General features: G+C 45.1%; 1 protein-coding gene across 1 annotated transcript; it reads left to right on the top strand.

Moving 5' to 3' along the window:
- The first annotated feature begins 882 nt into the window (after window positions 1–882).
- trappc14 (trafficking protein particle complex subunit 14) lies at window positions 883–18,474 on the top strand. Its single transcript, XM_047379117.1, has 13 exons — window positions 883–1,159; window positions 2,272–2,603; window positions 3,020–3,115; window positions 3,278–3,407; window positions 5,291–5,377; window positions 5,698–5,818; window positions 5,909–6,056; window positions 7,083–7,165; window positions 8,164–8,315; window positions 10,985–11,121; window positions 13,815–13,893; window positions 17,433–17,547; window positions 17,625–18,474. Exons 1-13 carry the CDS (start codon window positions 967–969, stop codon window positions 17,779–17,781), a joined length of 1,830 nt encoding a protein of 609 aa, XP_047235073.1. The 5' UTR covers window positions 883–966; the 3' UTR covers window positions 17,782–18,474.
- Window positions 18,475–20,532: the final 2,058 nt, after the last annotated feature.

The raw sequence follows: 20,532 nt of genomic DNA on the forward strand, positions 1-20,532 counted from the left end.
GCTCCAACTGTGTGACACACCTAAAACTACATTTTTACTTATTTGTTTTGAAAACCGAGTTTGATTTGCCTGGCCACACCTAGGCCTGATCACTGCAAAACCTGAAGGATTAAGAACTCACCTAAATAGAACCTGTCTGACAGCATGAAGAAGGATAAAACATTTCAAAAACCAGCACCTCTTGCTATAATCTCAGGGACAGATCAGAAACATTTATCTGTCTGGGAAGACATATAAAACCATTTCTAAGGCTATGGGACTCCAGAGAACCACAGTGACAACCATTGTCCAGAAATGTAGAGAACACTGAACATTGGAGAACGTTCCCAGGACTGGTCACCAAAGCAAAGTTACTCCAAGAGTTCATCATTGACTCATCCAGGAGGTTATATAGGAACCCAGAACAACATTTCAAGGCCTGCAGAGCTCGCTTGTCTGGGTTTGGAGGGGCCTAATCAAAGTCTGTACTGAGATGCCGAAAAGATAAATGGACTAAAATTAATCTACAGTTACAAAAACTGCTTGACAGCACTTATAATCAACAGGTAATTACTTTTGCACAGTGTCAAGTTGATTTTGATAGATTTTTTTTCTTGGTAAATTATTTGGATGATTTAAAAACATCTTTTCGTATTTATTCCAGTTATGTTTTGTCTGAAATTAAAGGAAGAAACATTTTAGTGTCATAAAAAGCAAGAAGAAATCTGTAAGGGAGTAAATACTTTCTATTCTGTTCTGTTATATTCTATTAAAGGGTCACAGTGGATTAGTTTAAAGATTAATGACAAGCAGATGTACCTAATTAAAATGGCCACTCGGGGGCGACGTTGAGTTATCCACCAGCCTCCCCATTTTGCTGACTGGACTCTTATTTTGAAAGAATCAGGAAGTTGACGTATTTGATTGTTCTGGTCTGGGTCCGTTGACTCCCGGTCCTGGTCCGCTCAGCCTCCTCCGGTCGTCGCCATGGTGCAGATGATGGAGTCGCAGTGCGAGTACTTCATGTATTTCCCGGCGGTGCCCATCACGGACCTGTCGGACCCGGCCCGGTACCGTAGCCTGCCCCGCCGGAGCCATCTCTACCTGGGCGAGACGGTCCGCTTCCTCCTGGTGCTGCGCTGCCGGGATGCTGCAGCGACACCGAGCGAACTGGGCCCCGGTAAGGAGGGAGGGGGGCTGCTGATGAATGGGAGGAGGAGAGACATCGAACCCGGTCCGGATCAGATCCGGTGTTCTTGGGTTTCACCGTGTGTCTGGCTGTTTTGGAGCCTCAGTCTTCGTGGTTCTGATGTTAATATTTAGTATTAGAGCTGTTCTGTCGTCAGACCGAACCTCCCTGACGCAGTTATTGCAGAACCCTTTAGAACAACATGGAGGAAGCATCATTTCCGTGTTCGTCAGGTCAATAAAATACACAACAAATACAACACACCGCCGTCATTAAAGCGCTATTATTAAACAGTACCGGAACCAGAGGGGTCCAATAAGTTAGAATATGATTAGAGATGAATTTCAGGTCCTGGAAGTGATGGTTCTATTTGTTCCTTAGAGCTGAAGAAAACCTGAATGCTGCCTCAGAAAAGATCACATCAGAACCATAAACTGTCAGGCCCAGAGTTCCGACTTGATTCTGATTGATGGCTTCATTTCTTCACCTCGTTCACTGAAAGAAATCCACTTTTTGACCTTCTGGTTTCCTTGGTGGTTCTCCATGACAGAAGAGGCTTCTCTGCTTCCTCTTTCTGTCCAGAAGTCTTCATCTAACTCTGTCACTGACACCCACCTGCTGCTAACGCTGGGCAAGCTCTGCACCGGTGGCCACGTAACTGCTGACAGTGATGGAGCCTGCTGGACCATCTTTGACACAGGAACCATAACCAACCCTAGAGAACTTGTGCTTCTCTTGGGATCAGTTTCAGAGGGTCTCTGGTGCTGAACTTATGATCAAACAAGCAGATGTTTATAACCCTGCATGAAAAGAGACAAATATTACCTCAGTTATTTCTGATGTCAGAATGATGGGAGAAATATTTAGATAATTAGTGAACCTTTCTTCAGATTCAGGTTTCCAGACATTTAGTTTTGTTTCTATTTCACCAAACAATCATCAGAACCATCACAGCTTGTTTCTGTGGACTGAGCTGGTTCTCATCAGAGCTTCTGTTCAGATTCTCCTGCTTCATTTCATTTGGGTTTAAACCTTCTTAGCCGACAAAAAGACTCCACAGGACAAACACTGTGAAACATCTCATGATGTTCCTCTTCCAGCAGGGGGCGCTGATGCTGCAGCAGGCAGTTTTGGGACAGAATCGCCCAGCAGCCGAGCCTGGAGGGAGCTGGCCGGCTCCCTGTGCGCCGTGGCCAGCGTGAGCCCAGGTGAGAACAGCCGTCACCGAGGCAACCACCACCAGGACTACCACAGCAGCGGGGACGAGGCCAACGAGGACGGCGAGGACGACTACATCGCTGCGGCCGAAGCGGCCATCGCGGCCCTCGGCAGCAGAGTGGACTCCCGGTGCCGCAGCTTCAGGGACTGCAAACCGCTGCTCATCCACAACTCATCCGGGTCGGCGCTGAGGGAGTTCCGCAGGGCGCCTGTTCAGGTACAGGAATGTTCGTAAAATATGGGGGATCTTCTGGAGAGGGTTTGTGTGTCATCTGATCTGTTTCTCAGACTCAGCTCTGTGGGAAAGTCCTGATCTGATTCAGTTCTTTCTAGTTTCCTAAAGCAGTCTTGGTCCAAAGTTCTCCAGGTTTTCTGAAGGTCTTTTATCTTTAGTTCTTATCTCCAGCAGATGAACAGTATCTCTTAATGAAGTCCTGAGATACGATCATCCTGAGAGATGTTCATCAACTGCATGACAAGTTTCCAGCGTAGAGATCTCAGAAGACAGAGTGTCAGAAACATCTGAATCGTTTCTGCTGAAGTTCTTCAGACAACACGTTTTATTTCACAGTCTTCATCGCTGTGAAGCACCTCTGAACTTTGTGCTGAAGCTGCTCCCACTTTTTCCATCAGTCTCCTCTGGACGAGCCGGTGGTTCTGACAGACGAAGTGATCTTCCCTCTCACTGTCTCTCTGGACAAACTTCCTGTCAACACCCTGAAGGTCAAGGTAAGGAGAAACTCCTGCTGCAGGTGAAGGTTCCGACCTCTCCTGGTGGGTTCTGCATGTTTGTTGAAATGATGGAGCTAAGTGAGAAGCTTGGTGAGAAGCTGGTTTAACTCATGTAGATGTTCTGGGGTGTTCTGAGCTTCATGGTATTTTCTGCTGCAGGTCATGGTGACGGTGTGGAAGAAGGAAGCAGAGAAGGTGGAGGTTCAGGAACTTGGATACCTGAGCGTCCTGCAGCAGCGAGAACCGACACACACGTTCAGACACGACCTGAACACCTTCAAAGCTCAGGGTATGACACACACCAATGTTCTGTTTCCTGTAGACCTTCTCCCCAGCAACAGAAACCCGTCTGTCCTGCCTGGTGAGCTGCTCTGAGCTCATTCTGAGGATGTTAGAGCATGTCTCAGCAGCAGTTTGAAGATCAGGTGTTAACCATCTCAGAACTGAAGGCTGAACCCAAACAGACCTGAACCAACCCTCAGCTGGACCACTCAGTCCAAACAGTCAGACGTTTCTCTCCTCCTGGACTGAAGCTCTTCTTTTTCATCTATTTCAGCCGTTCTGTTTCCAGGGTCGGATCAGGATCCAGAACCGAGCTGCAGGGATTTCTAAACGCTGGGGAAAAGGTTTTAAATGTACTTTCTCTAATCCCACGGGGTCAGAAGTTTACATACAGTCAGCTTCATTTTTATTAGTGTTCCTGAAGGTTCTAGAAGGTGTTTGAAGGTGAAGAGGCCAAGGCCCGTTAACTTCTGGTCAGAAATCATGACTGAGTTCAGCTTGTTGTTTCTCTCTGCAGCATATAAAGGATTGGTTAAACAGAACTCTCTGAACCAATCAGCACTCAGAACTATGGGAGAGTCCAAAGAACTCTGAAGGTCCGAGAAGGAAAACTGTAGATTTATACAAGTTGGGAAAGTCTCTTCTAAACATCTGCAGAAGATCATCAGTTGAAACTATTTTACAGAAGAACAAAGAAGATCCAAGCTGACCTCCTCAGATGAACAGAAACCGGTTCAGATGTTCAGGAACAACCCAGAAACCACTGTGGTTCAGGCCCGCCATGAACTTTCCACAGTGAAACCAGTTTAACATCAACATAGCCTGATGGGGTGCTGACCCAGAAGGAAGCTCCTGCTCCAGAATCAACACCTTCCAGCTGGACCTGAATCTGGATCATCCAGATTCTGGAGAAAAGTTTGATGGTCAGACAAGACAAAGACCGAGATGTTTGCTAATGAGAAGAAGGATGTTGGGTGAAGAGAAAGTGAGGCTTTCAGTCTGAGAACAGTGTACCAGCAGTCAAGCATGGTGGTGGTGGCATCATGCTGTGGGGCTGCACAAAGTGGATGGAATAAAGAAGGAGGACTGCCTCCATATTTATCAACTTTACCTCAAATCAGCAGCTGGACGGTTGAAACATGGACCCAGTTGGATGGTCCAACAGGACAATGATCTCAGAACCTCATCAGAACTTCACGTAGTTCTGATCCAATTTTGTTCAGCATGTGTGGACTGCTCAGAAGCGGACTCTGTGCCGTTACGCCTTCCGATATAAATCAACTCTGCCAGTTCTTGCTGGTAGAGTTCAGGACAGAAGCTTGTTGATGACTGCAGAAACTCGAGAAGAGACACTGAACCCAAAGGTGTATGTATAATTTTGACCCAGTGGATCAATAAATTGAAACCTGGACTCCTAGTCCGTGTCTTCGAAACGTCCTGGAAACAGATTGGTTTAAACGATTAAAGCCCCGAGTTAACATGCAGCAGGAAGCATGAGGAGGGGCTGCAGCTCACTCAGGATATAAAGAAAAAGGTTAGGGGTTGTTAACCCGTTAGATAACCCGTCTCTGGGAGTCTTGGGGACAACTCAAGTAAATGTCTGGATTTAATGAGTCTATATAGTATAATTATTGTCCACATAGTAGTTCATGTTGTTGGGTTGTGTTAAAACTTACACACTGCGGGTCACTTTGGAAATTTGCTTCCTAAAAAGATTTTTTTCTGGTCCAGAAAATATTTCTGAATCTGCCCCTGTGTACGTTGTAGTACCAGGTTTAGAAACAAGGTGGCAGTGTTTCCCAGGAGGAGCTGAAACACACATGATGAAGATGGTTCTGATGGGTGGTGATTTCTACCAGAAATGACTGTGTTTGTTCCTCCTGTCCACAGTAAGCACCACCCTGACCGTCCTGCCGCCTCCAGCCGTCCGCTGCAAGCAGATGACCGTTTCTGGGAAGCACCTCGCCGTTTTGAAAGGTTGGATTTCTGCATCTGTTGTTTCATTGGTTCCGATAATAAATCTGAACCAACATCCAGGAGTTTTATTTTTTCAAACTCTGATTTGATCAACGCAGAGACATTTTAACTTTTAGCTGCATTTATAATATTTTTCTATTATGGATTCACAGAATTTCTAAAGTTTTCATACCCTTGAATGGTTTCGCATTTTGTGAGGTTCCAACCACAGAAATCAATGTATTTTATTGCGATTTTATGTGAAGTAAAATGGAAATGGTTTTTCCTTTTTATTTGTCTAATCCTCCTCTCTGGCTGGTTTCTGTCTGTTTTCCTCTCAGTCCTGAATGAATCTTCTCAGGAGGAGCTGAGTATCCGGGACGTTCGGATTTTACCCAACTTGAACGCCTCATACCTTCCCATGATGCCGGACGGCTCTGTGCTGCTGGTGGACAACGTTTGGTACGTACCGGGATCAGGTTCGCTGCAGGTCTCTGTCAGCAGCTGGTCCAAGAGATCTGAGCTCAGATCTGTTCCTCTCCTCGTCTGCAGCCATCAGTCCGGTGAGGTCGGCATGGCGACTTTCTGCCGCGTGGACAGCAGGGCCTGCCGCCTTCCCAGCATGCTCGGCGCTCTCGAGGAGCACGACTTCCTCTTCCAGCTGCACCTGAATGACGTTCCACAGGATGACTCTAACGAGGTCAGTGGGCTCGTTAACGCTCTCTGGGTGGATGGGGGGTAAAGGCTTCGATCATTCTGACTGAATGTGGTTTTATTTCTACAAATTTAGTTTAAACATCTTTATTATTATCACCTTATTATTATTCTCAATACCAAGTCCTTCCTGTTAATTTTCAATCATTTATTTATTTGTTTTAATCCACGAAAGTTTTTACTGACTGAGGTTCGTCCGCTGAGGAACAACCTGAGGATCCCGTTGCTGGTAAAGCTGTGAAAAAAGGGGGCACAAAGGGTCAACAAGTCTCCATAGCAACCATCAGACTCTACCTGCAGCCAGCTAACATGGAAGACGTGTCAGGAAAAACATTTTCTGTCCTACCATCACAAACATAAACATGTGAAGGGACCTTACTGGACCTGGGAGCTTTGGTCAGATCAGACTCAGATTGAGCATTTCAGCAACATTCCAGGTGAACCTGCTCTGGAGCTAAGGATGAAGATGCTTATTGTTCAGTACAGTGAAGGATCAGTGATGCTGTGGGCCTGTTTTTCTCTGTTAGAGGCCCTGGCATCATGAGGTCTTTGAAACAGCGGGACATTTGTCCTCTGACTGGAAACAGGAAAATGATCCAATCACATCAACACTGAGACAGCTGAGCAGAAACTAAATCAACCTTCTTCCTTTTTCCGCCTTTTTCAGGATACGATTATGCTGCTGCAGGAAAAACTGAACTTTTCCTCATCTTTACCAGCAGGATGAAGGATTACTCTGGGCCAAATTACTCCAGCAGCACATTTCACCGTCTGTTAATGAAATAAGTCCCAGCAGAGCTTCATCAAGTCCTTGGAACATCATCAAGTCCAAATGAGGAATTCAGTTGTTTAAACAAACTTTATTGATGGAATAATTTGGTCTAAACACAAACTGTTTTCAGTTATTAAAACCTCAGGAGCTGAATCAGAGTTTTATCTCCTAACAGAGGATCTGAGCTATGAAAGCAGCTCTTCATGAAGACGTTCAGTCTGGGTTCTTCTGTGTTTTCAGGGTTTTGAGGTTCCTTTGGTTGCGGTGCTGCAGTGGTCCACTACCAAGATGCCTTTCACCAACTGCATCTACACCCACTACAGGTAAACACAGACATTCAAACATCATCTGAGGCGCCCAGCAGCATCTCATCAGCTACATTATCGTCAGAAACTGGAACTCATTTGATACATGGACCTCTTCTAAACAGTGATTTATTTCAACTGTATAGACGGTTCTGTATTAAAATCATATATGATAATTGGGGGTGCACCGATCGATCGGCCCCGGTTTCCTTCATTTCGGGAGATCGGCTGAGACCTACATGTGAAACCGATCTTACCTACTTGTCTAAACTATTGTGCAAATTTTATTTCGTTCTAAATTGTGAAAAATGATGGACTAAAGGAACTACAATGCTCTAAACTTTTCAGTTATATTTGAGCGCACTGCCTCGTTTCACAAGCATTGTTCAATGTTTTTCAATAAAATATGTTGGGAATTTGAAGGTGTATTGTGACCTTATAACCTCTGATAGTGTCATAGTGTTATAAAACAAAATCAGAATCAGCAGGTCAGGCTTTTTAAACATTGGTATTCAGTGATCGGCCAGAAAACTACAATCAGTGCACACCTAATAATAATAATCTTGTATTTTTCTGTTAAACTTTAGATATTTATTATTTGGTTATATACAATTTATTGAGGTGCACCTTTAATATTACTGGGTTACCACTAGATGTTGCTCTAATCCATCTCCCAGCAGCATCCAAACAGGAACTAGTTTAGTTTGGTTTAGTTTTAGTTTAGTTCAGGGTTAGATTGGGTTTGGTTTAATTTAGGTTTGGTTTATTCCAGTCAGGTTTTAGTTCTTTACAAAAAAACACACACTGAAAGACAGAAAATAATGTTGTTTTTTTTCCTAAAACTTATTCAGTTTTTTTCTTCGAGCTCTGAGGTTCGTGGTTTTGCTGTTAGTTCTTATTGTGCACCATGAGAATCACACTTGGTAGCTACTGAGACCTGGAAGCCCTAAGCAATCGGACCTCCAGGTCTCAGTAAGACTGAGGTGCTCCATAACGTAGCTTTTTCTCTCTGTCAGGCTGCCCAGCATCCGTCTGGACCGGCCCCGGTTCGTCATGACCGCCAGCTGTCCCAGCTCCGTCAAAGTCAAGGAGCACTTCAAGGTCAAATACGTTCTGATCAACAACCTGCAGGATTTCCTGGCTGTCCGGCTCGTCTGGACTCCCGAAGGTCAGTTCCTGCAGGCAGGCGGTTCCGTCCATTTACACGGTATTGGTTCTATGTGCTGAAAGTTAGTTTTGCTGTTTTCCTCTATCTCCAGGTTGGTTTAGGACATGAGACATGCGTCCTTCACACCCTTTTCTGTGACAAAAAGCTGTTTTCCTTCTTGATCCCAAACAGGAAAAAATTAGGCTGAAACTTTTCTCAGAAAGACCCGTTTGCTCATCGGATCAAAGCAGAAGTCATGAAAACATTTTTATCTAAATAAAAAAATCTGGAGAAGCTTCAGAGCTTCCTACAGAGACTCAAACTGGAGCTCCATGGTGTCAGGGAAACATTTTCTTCGTAGTTGTGGTTTTTGGAGCTGCTGGAGAGACGTGGTAAGGGATCTGTTTGGTGTTTTTTAATCAGCCAGCTGGACCTAATTTGCCTAATTTGGCTATAACTTGGTCCATATGAGGAGATGGTCTGCGTAAGGTCTGCGGTACCTGTCGCGACAGCAATCCCCGAACCCGGTGGTGGACACCGGCAGTAAGGGAAGCTGTCAAGCTGAAGGAGTCCTATCGGCTGTGGTTGGCTTGTGGGAGTCCTGAGGCGGCTGACGGGTACCGTGAGGCCAAGCATGTCATGGCCCGGGCGGTGGAAGAGGCAAAAACTTGGACCTAGGAAGAGTTTGGTGAGGCCATGGAGAAGGACTACCGGTTGGCCCCGAAGCGATTCTGGCAAACCGTCCGGCGCCTCAGGAGGGGGAAGCAGTGCTTCGCCAACAATGTTTACAGTGGGGGTGGGAGACTGCTGACCTCGACTGGGGACATTATCGGGCAGTGGAAGGAGTACTTCGAGGATCTCCTCAATCCTGCCATCACGCATTCCCTGGTGGAAACAGAGGCTGGGGACTCGGGGTTGGACTCTTTCATCACCCAGGCTGAAGTCACCGAGGTGGTTAAAAAGCTCCGTGGTGGCAAGGCTTCGGGGGTGGATGAGATCCGCCCTGAGTACCTCAAGTCTCTGGATGTTGTAGGGCTGTCATGGTTGACACACCTCTTGAACATTGCGTGGCGGTCGGGGACAGTGCCTCTGGACTGGCAGACTGGGGTGGTGGTCCCCCTTTATAAGAAGGGTGACCGGAGGGTGTGTTCCAACTACAGGGGGATCACACTCCTCAGCCTCCCTGGTAAGGCCTACGCCAGGGTATTGGAGAGGAGAGTCCGGCCAATAGTCGAACCTCAGCTTCAGGAGGAACAGTGTGGTTTTCGTCCCGGCCGTGGAACACTGGACCAGCTCTATACCCTCTACAGGGTACTCGAGGGTTCATGGGAGTTTGCCCAACCGGTTCACATGTGTTTTGTGGACCTGGAGAAGGCATTCGACTGTGTCCCTCATGATGCCCTGTGGGGGGTGCTCCAGGAGTATGGAATCGGGGGCCCTTTACTAGGGGCCATCCGGTCCCTGTACGAGCGGAGCAGGAGTTTGGTTCGCATTGCCGGCACTAAGTCGGACCTGTTCCCAGTGCATGTTGGACTCCGGCAGGGCTGCCCTTTGTCACCGGTCCTGTTCATAACTTTTATGGACAGGATTTCTAGACGCAGCCAAGGGCCGGAGGGGGTCTGGTTTGGGGACCAGTGGATTTCGTCTCTTCTTTTTGCAGATGACGTGGTCCTGCTGGCCCCCTCTAGCCAAGACCTACAGCATGCACTGTGGCGGTTCGCAGCCGAGTGTGAAGCGGCTGGGATGAAGATCAGCTCCTCCAAGTCCGAGGCCATGGTTCTCGACCGGAAAAGGGTGGCTTGTCCTCTTCAGGTTGGAGGGGAGTTCCTGCCTCAAGTGGAGGAGTTTAAGTATCTCGGGGTCTTGTTCACGAGTGAGGGAAGAATGGAGCGGGAGATCGACAGACGGATCGGTGCAGCTGCCACAGTAATGGGGGCGCTGTGCCGGTCCATTGTGGTGAAGAGAGAACTGAGCCGAAAGCATAGCTCTCAATTTACCAGTCGGTCTACGTTCCTACCCTCACCTATGGCCATGAACTTTGGGTCATGACCGAAAGAACGAGATCCTGGATACAAGCGGCTGAAATGAGCTTCCTCTGTAGGGTGGCCGGGCACTCCCTTAGAGATAGGGTGAGGAGCTCGGAGTAGAGCCGCTGCTCCTCCACATCGAGAGGAGCCAGTTGAGGTGGCTCGGGCATCTATACCGGATGCCTCCTGGACGCCTTCCTCGGGAGGTGTTCCAGGCACGTCCCACCGGGAGGAGGCCCGGGGGACGGCCCAGGACACCCTGGAGGGACTATGTCTCTCGGCTGGCCTGGGAACACCTTGGGCTCCCCCTGGAGGAACTGGAGGAGGTGTCTGGGGAGAGGGACATCTGCTGCCCCCGCGACCCGGTCCCGGATAAAGCAGAAGACGACGAGTACGAGTAAGAAATCTGGAGAAGCTTCAGAGCTTCCTACAGAGACTTGTAACTTGGTCCACATGAGGAGATGGAACATCTAGACAGGGTTGTCTTTCCCTGATGTGGTGCAGTCATGAACCACATGTGTGGGTGCTCTCGCATTCACACAATCAACCACTCATGTGTTGTTATTCCACCCTTTATGTTTTTCTGGTTTTGATATCTTCTCTAACAGGATGTTTTGTTGTCCAACATCTGAAACGCCTGAGTAAAGTTGTTGATGTGTCCAGGTCGTGGTCGGGGGGAGGACACCGCGCTGGCGCCGGTGGTTTGTCACACGCCACTCAGCAACCTCGGTCACTGTCGCAAAGGAAGCACTCTGAGCTTTAGCGTCTCCTTCCAGATCCTGAAACCAGGACTGTACGAGGTAGGTGGCGCCATTGTGTCCTGCAGTGAGGCGCCTAGAACGTCCTAGAGGTTTTGGTTCAGTTTTAAATTTGGATCATTTAAATTCTTTACAGGAACGCTGCTCTAACTATAAGCTTTATCAAAAAGGAAAGTTTTAAGCCTAGCCTTAAAAGTAGACAGGGTGTCTGCCTCACGGACTAAAACTGGGAGCTGGTTCCACAGGAAAGGAGCCTGATAACTAAAGGATCTGCCTCCCATTCTACTTCTAGAGACTCTAGGAACCACCAGTAAACCTGCAGTCTGAGAACAAAGTGCTCTGTTAGGAACATATGGACCAATCAGATCTCTGATGTATGATGGAGCTAGATCATTAAGGGCTTTATATGTGAGGAGGAGAATTTTAAATTATATTCTGGATTTAACAGGGAGCCAATGAAGGGAAGCTAAAATAGGAGAAATATGATTTCTCTTTTTAATTTTCATCAGAACTCTTGCTGCAGCATTTTGAATCAGCTGAAGGCTTTTAACTGCATTTTGTGGACATCCTGATAGTAAAGAATTACAATAGTCCAGCCTTGAAGTAACAAATTTTTAATAAATATCAGTTACTCCAAGCTGAAGGAACAGCCATATCAATAGAGCTAAACCTCTGTTAGTCTGGCTGCTGCCGCGCTACAAGGAAACCCAGGATTGTTCTTGGTTATCCAGCAGATAACATCAGCTTTGGTCATGGAGTTCCACAGGGATGAAATCTTGGTTCTCTCCTGTTTAATTTCTATGTCATTGATGGGAGAAATTTCTGCTTACTTGTAAGAATAAAATATTTTGATCATTCTTCAAGCCTGTCTATGGTTCCATTCATCCATATCCTGGGAAGAACTTCTGACTTTCATCAAATTATCTGAATTTACATTTCTAAACCAAAATAGGTTTTTTATTTATTATAAAGTTCAGTTTTTAGAGATATGAGGTCCGATATCATGGAAACAGCATGTTCTTCCAAATAACTGATGCTGATTATACACAGATGTATGTTTCTGTTTCTGCTGATGACATTAACCTCACTGTGTCACATTCAGAGTTTGGGTCGGACCAAAGTGTAGACAAGATCTGGGCAGCCACATGATTAAAGGAAGGCTTTGTCTTTATTCAAAAGGTTCTTCCAAAAAGTAGCAAAACACTGCAGGTATTAACAAAAAACTAAATCCACAACTTACAAAGTTGGATCTGCAGGAACATGGTGAAAACAGCACATAGACGTGGGTATTGAACAGAGGAACCAGCAAAGCACAATGAAACAAAACCAACTAATATACAGACGGAGACAAAGGCAGGTAATCAGAGGAACTAAGAACAAGTGTGACAAGGAGGCAGGGAGGCTGAAGGAACAGGTGAAACTAATGCATAGACTAAACATGGGCGAAGGGACTAATTAACAATAAAGAGACACAGACCTAAGCAAACTATAGGCCAAGATAAAATAACCAAAGAAGCATAAGAAATCTGGACTAACCAAGAACTGAAGGAGACAAAGAAACTGGAGGAAACCCTGATTACAAAAGTAAACAAACCTAAAACCAAACTGACTAAATTAACTAGAACCAAGCAGGGAACATGAGGACAAACAAAGATGGAAACAATAACTAAAGCTGACCTAACAAGAGGGAGAACTAGAACTAAAGAAACTAGACCTAAGGGACTAAACTAGGAGAGGCCTAACATAAATAAACACATAGAATCCAAGGAAGATACAGAAGTATAATAATCACAATAATAATAATACTAATCTAAGTAAAGCAACACCAAGGGAACAAGGGTGAGAGGAAACCAACAAACACTAGGAGGCGGTAGAGGGAAACAAACTATCAGGGAGCAAAGGGAAATAATCAAACATGATACAAAAACCAAAATAGAAACATCTAGACAAAATAAACCATCACAAGAGACCATAAAACAAAGTCAAAAATGTCACACCTTGACACACTGAGAGTTCCTGGTTGTCCAGGAACCTCCTAAAGATGATTGAGAAACAGAGTTCCTTCTTGTAGATCCTGAGAACCTGAAGGATTTTTATCCTCTGCTGAGCAGATCAAAAATCTCGAACATCCTAGAGATCTTCATTTTCCAAATGTCACAGATCATGTTCAGTCACTAAGTGAACTTCAGCTGATGCAGAACGCTGCTGCCAGGACATGATTCAACCGGGCCTGGTTGAGCACTTTGCTCCAGTCCCCCCGGAAACTTCACTGGTTTCCAGACAAACAAAGAATTCATTTAAAAACTATCTTGTTGTTTTGAAGCCTGAAATGGCCTGATTTGTGAGGATCCATCCCAGACAGTAAAGGCCTTCACTCCAAACTGAAACTCAATTCAAAATCTGGTCCTGGTTCTGTCCGTCATTATGGTTCTGTTCTCTGGAGCCCACTGCAGAACAAGAACTCGGACAACAGCTATGCTCATGTTATATTTTACTTTATTTATTATGTAATCTTTCTTGTTTTTCATATTTCAACATAAAATCTAGATTTCTTGTTTTGGAATATCTGGTTCTGAAGTTCTTTGAGTTTTCAGATGATGAACTTTTGTCTATAAATCAGTTTGACTTGTCCTCCATAAACAAGGAGCAACCTGCTGGGAAGGTTTTCTTTTAGCACCTGCAGGTCTGCTCCAATGTTCACAGCTTCCCTGATGTTTCCTCTCCTTCTCTTCCAGCTGAGTCAGCACATGAAGTTAAAGCTTCAATTCACAGCTTCGGTTTCCAACCCTCCCCCCGATGCTCGGCCGCTCTCACGTAAGAACCGCCTCCTATGTGAAGAGCACCACGACACATGAAATTATACGCCTCCTCCCATTTCTTCTGTTTCTGGTACATGTGACCTACAGATGTGGTTCTCCTCCATGAACATAGAGGAACTTCACAGAATGTGAAGAACATTCCTGATTGGCACAGATCCGTTTCATCCCTTTCACCAAACCATTTTGATAGACCACACACGCTCTGGCTGTAAATCAATGCAGTGAACTGGTTCTGTATATAGGAACCCCAGTGTGGTCAGCAGCTGTATGGGTACGGGCAGCGCACTGCTTCATGCCGTGTTGACTGGCCGCAGCTCCGAGCAGTTCCAACAGAAACCGACCGATAAGCCCATTCACTTCCTGGGCCACAAACTCTCTTTGTGCTACACAATTTTTAATGTCCTATAATAATAATCATAATGATCGATACTATTATAATGGGCTGCTCAGTGTGATTGTGGTTAGCACTGTTGCTTTGCAGCAACAAGGTTCTGGGTTCGAATCCTGACCTGGGCTCTTTCTGCAGTTTGCATGTTCTCCATGAGCATGCCTGGATCCTCTCTGGGTTCTTACTGGGTTCTCCAGGTTCCTCCACAGCCCAAGAACATGTCTGTTAGCCTCATCTCTAAATCACCCTCAGCGCTGAGAACATGGTGTGCCTCTGTGTGGTCCTGTGATGGACTAGCGAAATGGACAGAATGGACCTCGCCTCTCACCCAGTGACCGCTGGAGATGGGCGCCAGCCTCTGATCCATTATTGAATTGGGCCGGGGAAACTTCTGTTTGTTTGGTCTTTAAATGGCAAAGTGAAAACCATGCTTTTCGGTCCACTCATAGAATCCATGTAGTATTTGTTCATCATGAGTCTCGTGTGCAGTGTTTGTTTTGCCATCATTAACAGTTTCCCAGCATGGCTTCTAGGTGTCGCCTTCTGACCCACAGCTGAGCTTCCACATTGGAAAGAAATAAACCAGATTTTAGTGAGAAGAACCTGGAGCTCAGTGGAGCTGGATCTGAGAAACGGTTTTCAGATAAAAGACAAAATGAAGCTGTGTTGATCCCACAGTGGAGAATTTCAGGGCCACACTTTATTGATCATAAAAGAATATTAAATTCTAAAAAAAAAAGAGCCAGACTTTAAAATTAAAAATGGGACTGTCAAAATGAAAACAAGAACATATAAAAAACATGACAGAAGAGGCTATCTGCTGTACCTGCCTGATGTACAGGGATGCAACTGACTGTTGGGACTCTGCAATCAGTCTAGATGACAGTTTAACAATCTGCTGCAGGGAACTCCTCTCCTTCAAGGTTGCATGACCAAACTATGACACTACAGAAAAAGATAAAACTGATTTGATAAAAGCACAATAAACATGGTCAATATGGTTCAGTCAATGTTAAAACGTTTCCTTAAGCAGAAACGGTGCTGGTGGGCTTTTTTACACACATTGTCACTATATTTATATGTCTCCACACTCTCAATGTCTTGGTCCTTAATTAAAGTGACTTTGTGCTTGTGGTTTTTCCTCCTGAAATCAACGATCATAACTTTGGTCTTACCAGTGTTACCAGAGGTAAGACTCATCACACCATTGGGCAAGGTCATCGGTCCCCGGGCCATGGCTGCTTTCACTCTCTTTAAGAAGGCTAGCAATAACAGAATCATCTGCATACTTTATGATGGACCTGTGGTCTGCTCTCACACCCATTTGTGTATAGAATACAAAGTAGAGGTGACAGTACACAGCCTTGAGGTGACCCAGTTGAAGTACAGGTCCTTCTCAAAATATTAGCATATTGTGATAAAGTTCATTATTTTCCATAATGTCATGATGAAAATTTAATATTCATATATTTTAGATTCATTGCACACTAACTGAAATATTTCAGGTCTTTTATTGTCTTAATACGGATGATTTTGGCATACAGCTCATGAAAACCCAAAATTCCTATCTCACAAAATTAGCATATCATTAAAAGGGTCTCTAAACGAGCTATGAACCTAATCATCTGAATCAACGAGTTAACTCTAAACACCTGCAAAAGATTCCTGAGGCCTTTAAAACTCCCAGCCTGGTTCATCACTCAAAACCCCAATCATGGGTAAGACTGCCGACCTGACTGCTGTCCAGAAGGCCACTATTGACACCCTCAAGCAAGAGGGTAAGACACAGAAAGACATTTCTGAACGAATAGGCTGTTCCCAGAGTGCTGTATCAAGGCACCTCAGTGGGAAGTCTGTGGGAAGGAAAAAGTGTGGCAGAAAACGCTGCACAACGAGAAGAGGTGACCGGACCCTGAGGAAGATTGTGGAGAAGGGCCGGTTCTAGACCTTGGGGGACCTGCGGAAGCAGTGGACTGAGTCTGGAGTAGAAACATCCAGAGCCACCGTGCACAGGCGTGTGCAGGAAATGGGCTACAGGTGCTGCATTCCCCAGACCTGGGCTACAGAGAAGCAGCACTGGACTGTTGCTCAGTGGTCCAAAGTACTTTTTTCAGATGAAAGCAAATTCTGCATGTCATTCGGAAATCAAGGTGCCAGAGTCTGGAGGAAGACTGGGGAGAAGGAAATGCCAAAATGCCAGAAGTCCAGTGTCAAGTACCCACAGTCAGTGATGGTCTGGGGTGCTGTGTCAGCTGCTGGTGTTGGTCCACTGTGTTTTATCAAGGGCAGGGTCAATGCAGCTAGCTATCAGGAGATTTTGGAGCACTTCATGCTTCCATCTGCTGAAAAGCTTTATGGAGATGAAGATTTCATTTTTCAGCACAACCTGGCACCTGCTCACAGTGCCAAAACCACTGGTAAATGGTTTACTGACCATAGTATCACTGTGCTCAATTGGCCTGCCAACTCTCCTGACCTGAACCTCATAGAGAATCTGTGGGATATTGTGAAGAGAACGTTGAGAGACTCAAGACCCAACACTCTGGATGAGCTAAAGGCCGCTATTGAAGCATCCTGGGCCTCCATAAGACCTCAGCAGTGCCACAGGCTGATTGCCTCCATGCCACGCCGCATTGAAGCAGTCATTTCTGCAAAAGGATTCCCGACCAAGTATTGAGTGCATAACTGTACATGATTATTTGAAGGTTGACGTTTTTTGTATTAAAAACACTTTTCTTTTATTGGTCGGATGAAATATGCTAATTTTGTGAGATAGGAATTTTGGGTTTTCATGAGCTGTATGCCAAAATCATCCGTATTAAGACAATAAAAGACCTGAAATATTTCAGTTAGTGTGCAATGAATCTAAAATATATGAATGTTAAATTTTCATCATGACATTATGGAAAATAATGAACTTTATCACAATATGCTAATTTTTTGAGAAGGACCTGTATGTTTAAAATCTGAGACAATAGTTTACTCTCACTCTCTGTGTCCTTTTAAGTCTAAAATCACTAACCGTTTTAGGACAATTAGATCACAGAAACCTTCCAGTTTCTCTGGGCTTCCAGGTTCTGCCTCCGCTGTCTCCTTGGGAACCTCTGAGTAACTGATGGTGGCGTGGCTTTCTGTTGTGTTGTCAGGTAAAAATAGTCCGTCCAGCCCCGCCGTGCGAGACCTGCTGGACCGACACCAGGCCAGTCTGGGTCGATCCCAGTCCTTCTCGCACCAGCAGCCGTCCCGATCACACATCATGAGGTAACACATGGAGACCAGATGAATGTTCCATCTTTCAGGGAACTCCTTTAACCGTGTGTGTGTGTGTGTGTGTGCAGGACGGGCAGTGCCATGGAGCGCCGAGCTATCACGCCGCCTGTCGGCTCCCCGGTCGGCCGGCCACTCTACCTGCCTCCGCAGGACAAAACGCTGCTGTCTGTGGACAAGATCGCCAAGAGGGAATGTAAGGTTCTGGTGGTGGATCCAGTCGGCTAATTTTCACTTGGAATATAAAAACAGGAACCGAACAAAAAAGTGTGAAACTACTGAACAGAGCTGGCTCTCCTACGTCTTTGATGTTGGATTGTCCTTCTGGAGACCTTCATGGAGAAGCTGCTCCACATTCTGAGGAACTAGTTTTTAATGTAATATATTTATTGTTTTTATGTATTCACAGGCAGCTTCACAGATCCAGAACATTTCCTCAAAGTATTAAGCTGTTTGCTTCTCAAGAAGTTCTGTGCAGGTTGTTACTAAACTGGGAGGCTGACTCTGGGAACCAGGTGGAGAACCTGCTGAAGCTTCAAATCAGGACTGAGTTTTGTTTTCATTGCTTTGAGGATTCCAGGTCGCAGAAGTGGAGCCAAGTATCAGGGTTTCCCTATGATTAGCACCAAGCTGCAGAGTTTTCCTGAATCAGGCTGGAAAACAGAGTTGCTTTATAGTGTTACCTCAGTGTTTCTCTAGTATTTATGGTGGAAGATGTTACAGTCAGCTGGAGACAGCTTCAGTTCTGCTTCTCCATCATCTGTTTACAATCAGCAGCTGCACCATTCCTCTTCAGGTTACTGAATGTAAAAAGAACCGGTTGGTCCGATCCACATGGTGGCTACGCTGGAGCTACTGCTGGATGGACTGTTCTGTTCACTTTCTGCTGTGATCTCTAATATAGTTAGATGTTTAAAAGTCTCTGCATGTTCTGTGTCATCATTACCTCAGCAGAACCTCCTCCTGCACAGGGTGGAGTCGTTAAATGTGGATTTAATGGAAGACAAACTGTCCTAAACACAAAGAAACCGTTTATAACTGCAAATACGACTGCAACAAAAACCATATTTGTCCAGGTGGTCAGGAAGTCACCTGTCAGGTAACTTCCTGACCACCTGGACGTATAAAACAGAGCAATAACCAGACGCTACTACTGGAGCCACTAGCAGCTTTTCTTTAAGCAAATGATGTTCCTGAGCTGCAGGAAGCTGAGAATCAGACGACATGAAACATCTGACCAGGAAGAATAAACAGAGGCTGGTTGTCTAAAATAACCACAGGAGGATTTAGATAATTTAACACAAAATGTCCTTGTCTGCTTATAATTCACACCAGGTTAGTCCAACTGAAGGATGAGTGTATTGTTCTCTGGACATCACCAAACCGGTGCTTTGACTACACCCTAACCTACCAATGATACTGTTAAAGGCTTCTGTTTTCAACACTAAAACTGACTGAAAATGAAGTCTTATCCTGGGAACGTGATTTAGCTCAATAAATCTAGACGTAGTCGGCAAGTTTTATAGTCAACAACGCAGACTTCCTGTGCAGAAAGGAAACATCTTCAGTCTTTCTATGAAGATGTGGAGGAAAATGTTTGGTTCAGGAGGATCGTAATCTGGAAACTTTAACCTGTCAATCAACTGTACAATAACGACCAAGATGAACATTGATGAGTTTACTCAAAGTTAATAATAGTAGGTTGTGTAACACTGCAGGCAGCAGTTACTGTAGCAACAGCCGATGTTCACATTCATATCTGGCAGATCGTCACGTTGGGAACATAGTAGTTCTGTTTATTGATGTCATCCTGTCCAAAGCTCAATCTGCCGCAGTTCTGCATGGCTAAAAGGATGTAAATTCGTGTCAACAACTAGTCCTCTGTTTTGGTAAAACCAACAGGAATTTCCCATCTTTGCATCGTTTTTCCTTCAATCTTAGTTCGGTGTGCTTCACTGAACCAGTTTATATGAGTCCTGGTTTTAATTTTTGTTAACATGTTACACAGATGTAGTGGTGGCAGACAAATCATTGCTTTCTTAAGGACAGAGTCTACAGAGCAGTGAAAAAGTTTTACCCCCTCTCAGATTTCTTGTTTTTGTCACATTTAAAAGTTTCTGAACATCTGACGAGGAGTAAATAAAAAATTCATTTTCAAGTGATGATTTTTTTAAGGTTAGGAAATATCTCCAAACCTACCTGGCCCTGGAAAGTAATTACCCCCCCTAAACCGTTTGTGAAAACTGGTAATGAGTCTTTAACTCTGGAGGAGTTTTGACCCACTCTGCTTTGCTGAATGGTTTTCATCCAGCCACACTGAAATTGTTCTGCATGAGCCGTCTCTTTAAGGTCATGCCACAGCATCTCGGTTGACTTTGACTAGGACACCTCAAAACGTTCATTTATTTATTTATAGAACCTTTGTATTCTTTTAGGCCAGCAATTCTGGTCTTGGAACTCTCCCATGGAGGCCATCTTTGCCCAGTCTCTCCTTCTCATTGTTGAGTCATGACCTCTGACCTTAACTGAGGCAATGAAGCCTGTGGTGCTTTAGTTGTTGTTCTGGGTTCCTCTGTGACCTCCTGGATGAGTCGATGAACTCTTGGAGTAATCTTGGTAGGCCAGCCACTCCTGAGAAGGTTCTCCACTGTTCCATGTTTTCTCCATCTGTGAATACTGGTTCTGACTGAGGTTCTCTGGAGTCCAACAGCCTCCCCAGGAAAGCGGGAATTACTATAGTGACCAGTGACTCAGCATTTCTCTGGTTATTCTATTAATCAGCAGCTTCAAGGAATGTGAAATCCCTATCTGGGTGAGCAGAAGGAAGGTGGCGGGACCAAGAATCCCTGTCACTTACTAACTTTAGCAATCTGGTTTTAGTTTTACTTCCAGACTTTGAACTAAAGCTATAAAAATGTCCAAACATGGAAAACTATTTAACTACTTTGAGGTTTCTGCAAATATTCCCTTTAATCAGCA

This window comes from Girardinichthys multiradiatus, chromosome 11, assembly GCF_021462225.1.
Source record: "Girardinichthys multiradiatus isolate DD_20200921_A chromosome 11, DD_fGirMul_XY1, whole genome shotgun sequence".
Taxonomy (NCBI): Eukaryota; Metazoa; Chordata; class Actinopteri; order Cyprinodontiformes; family Goodeidae; genus Girardinichthys; species Girardinichthys multiradiatus.

Excerpts from the sequence above, each read along its gene's own strand:
- trappc14 (XM_047379117.1), top strand. The coding sequence starts at position 967 with ATGGTGCAGATGATGGAGTCGCAGTGCGAGTACTTCATGTATTTCCCG. Across the intron at positions 5,819-5,908 it reads CTGCTGGTGGACAACGTTTG|CCATCAGTCCGGTGAGGTCG; the intron begins GTACGTACCGGG and ends CCTCGTCTGCAG. Across the intron at positions 7,166-8,163 it reads TGCATCTACACCCACTACAG|GCTGCCCAGCATCCGTCTGG; the intron begins GTAAACACAGAC and ends TCTCTCTGTCAG.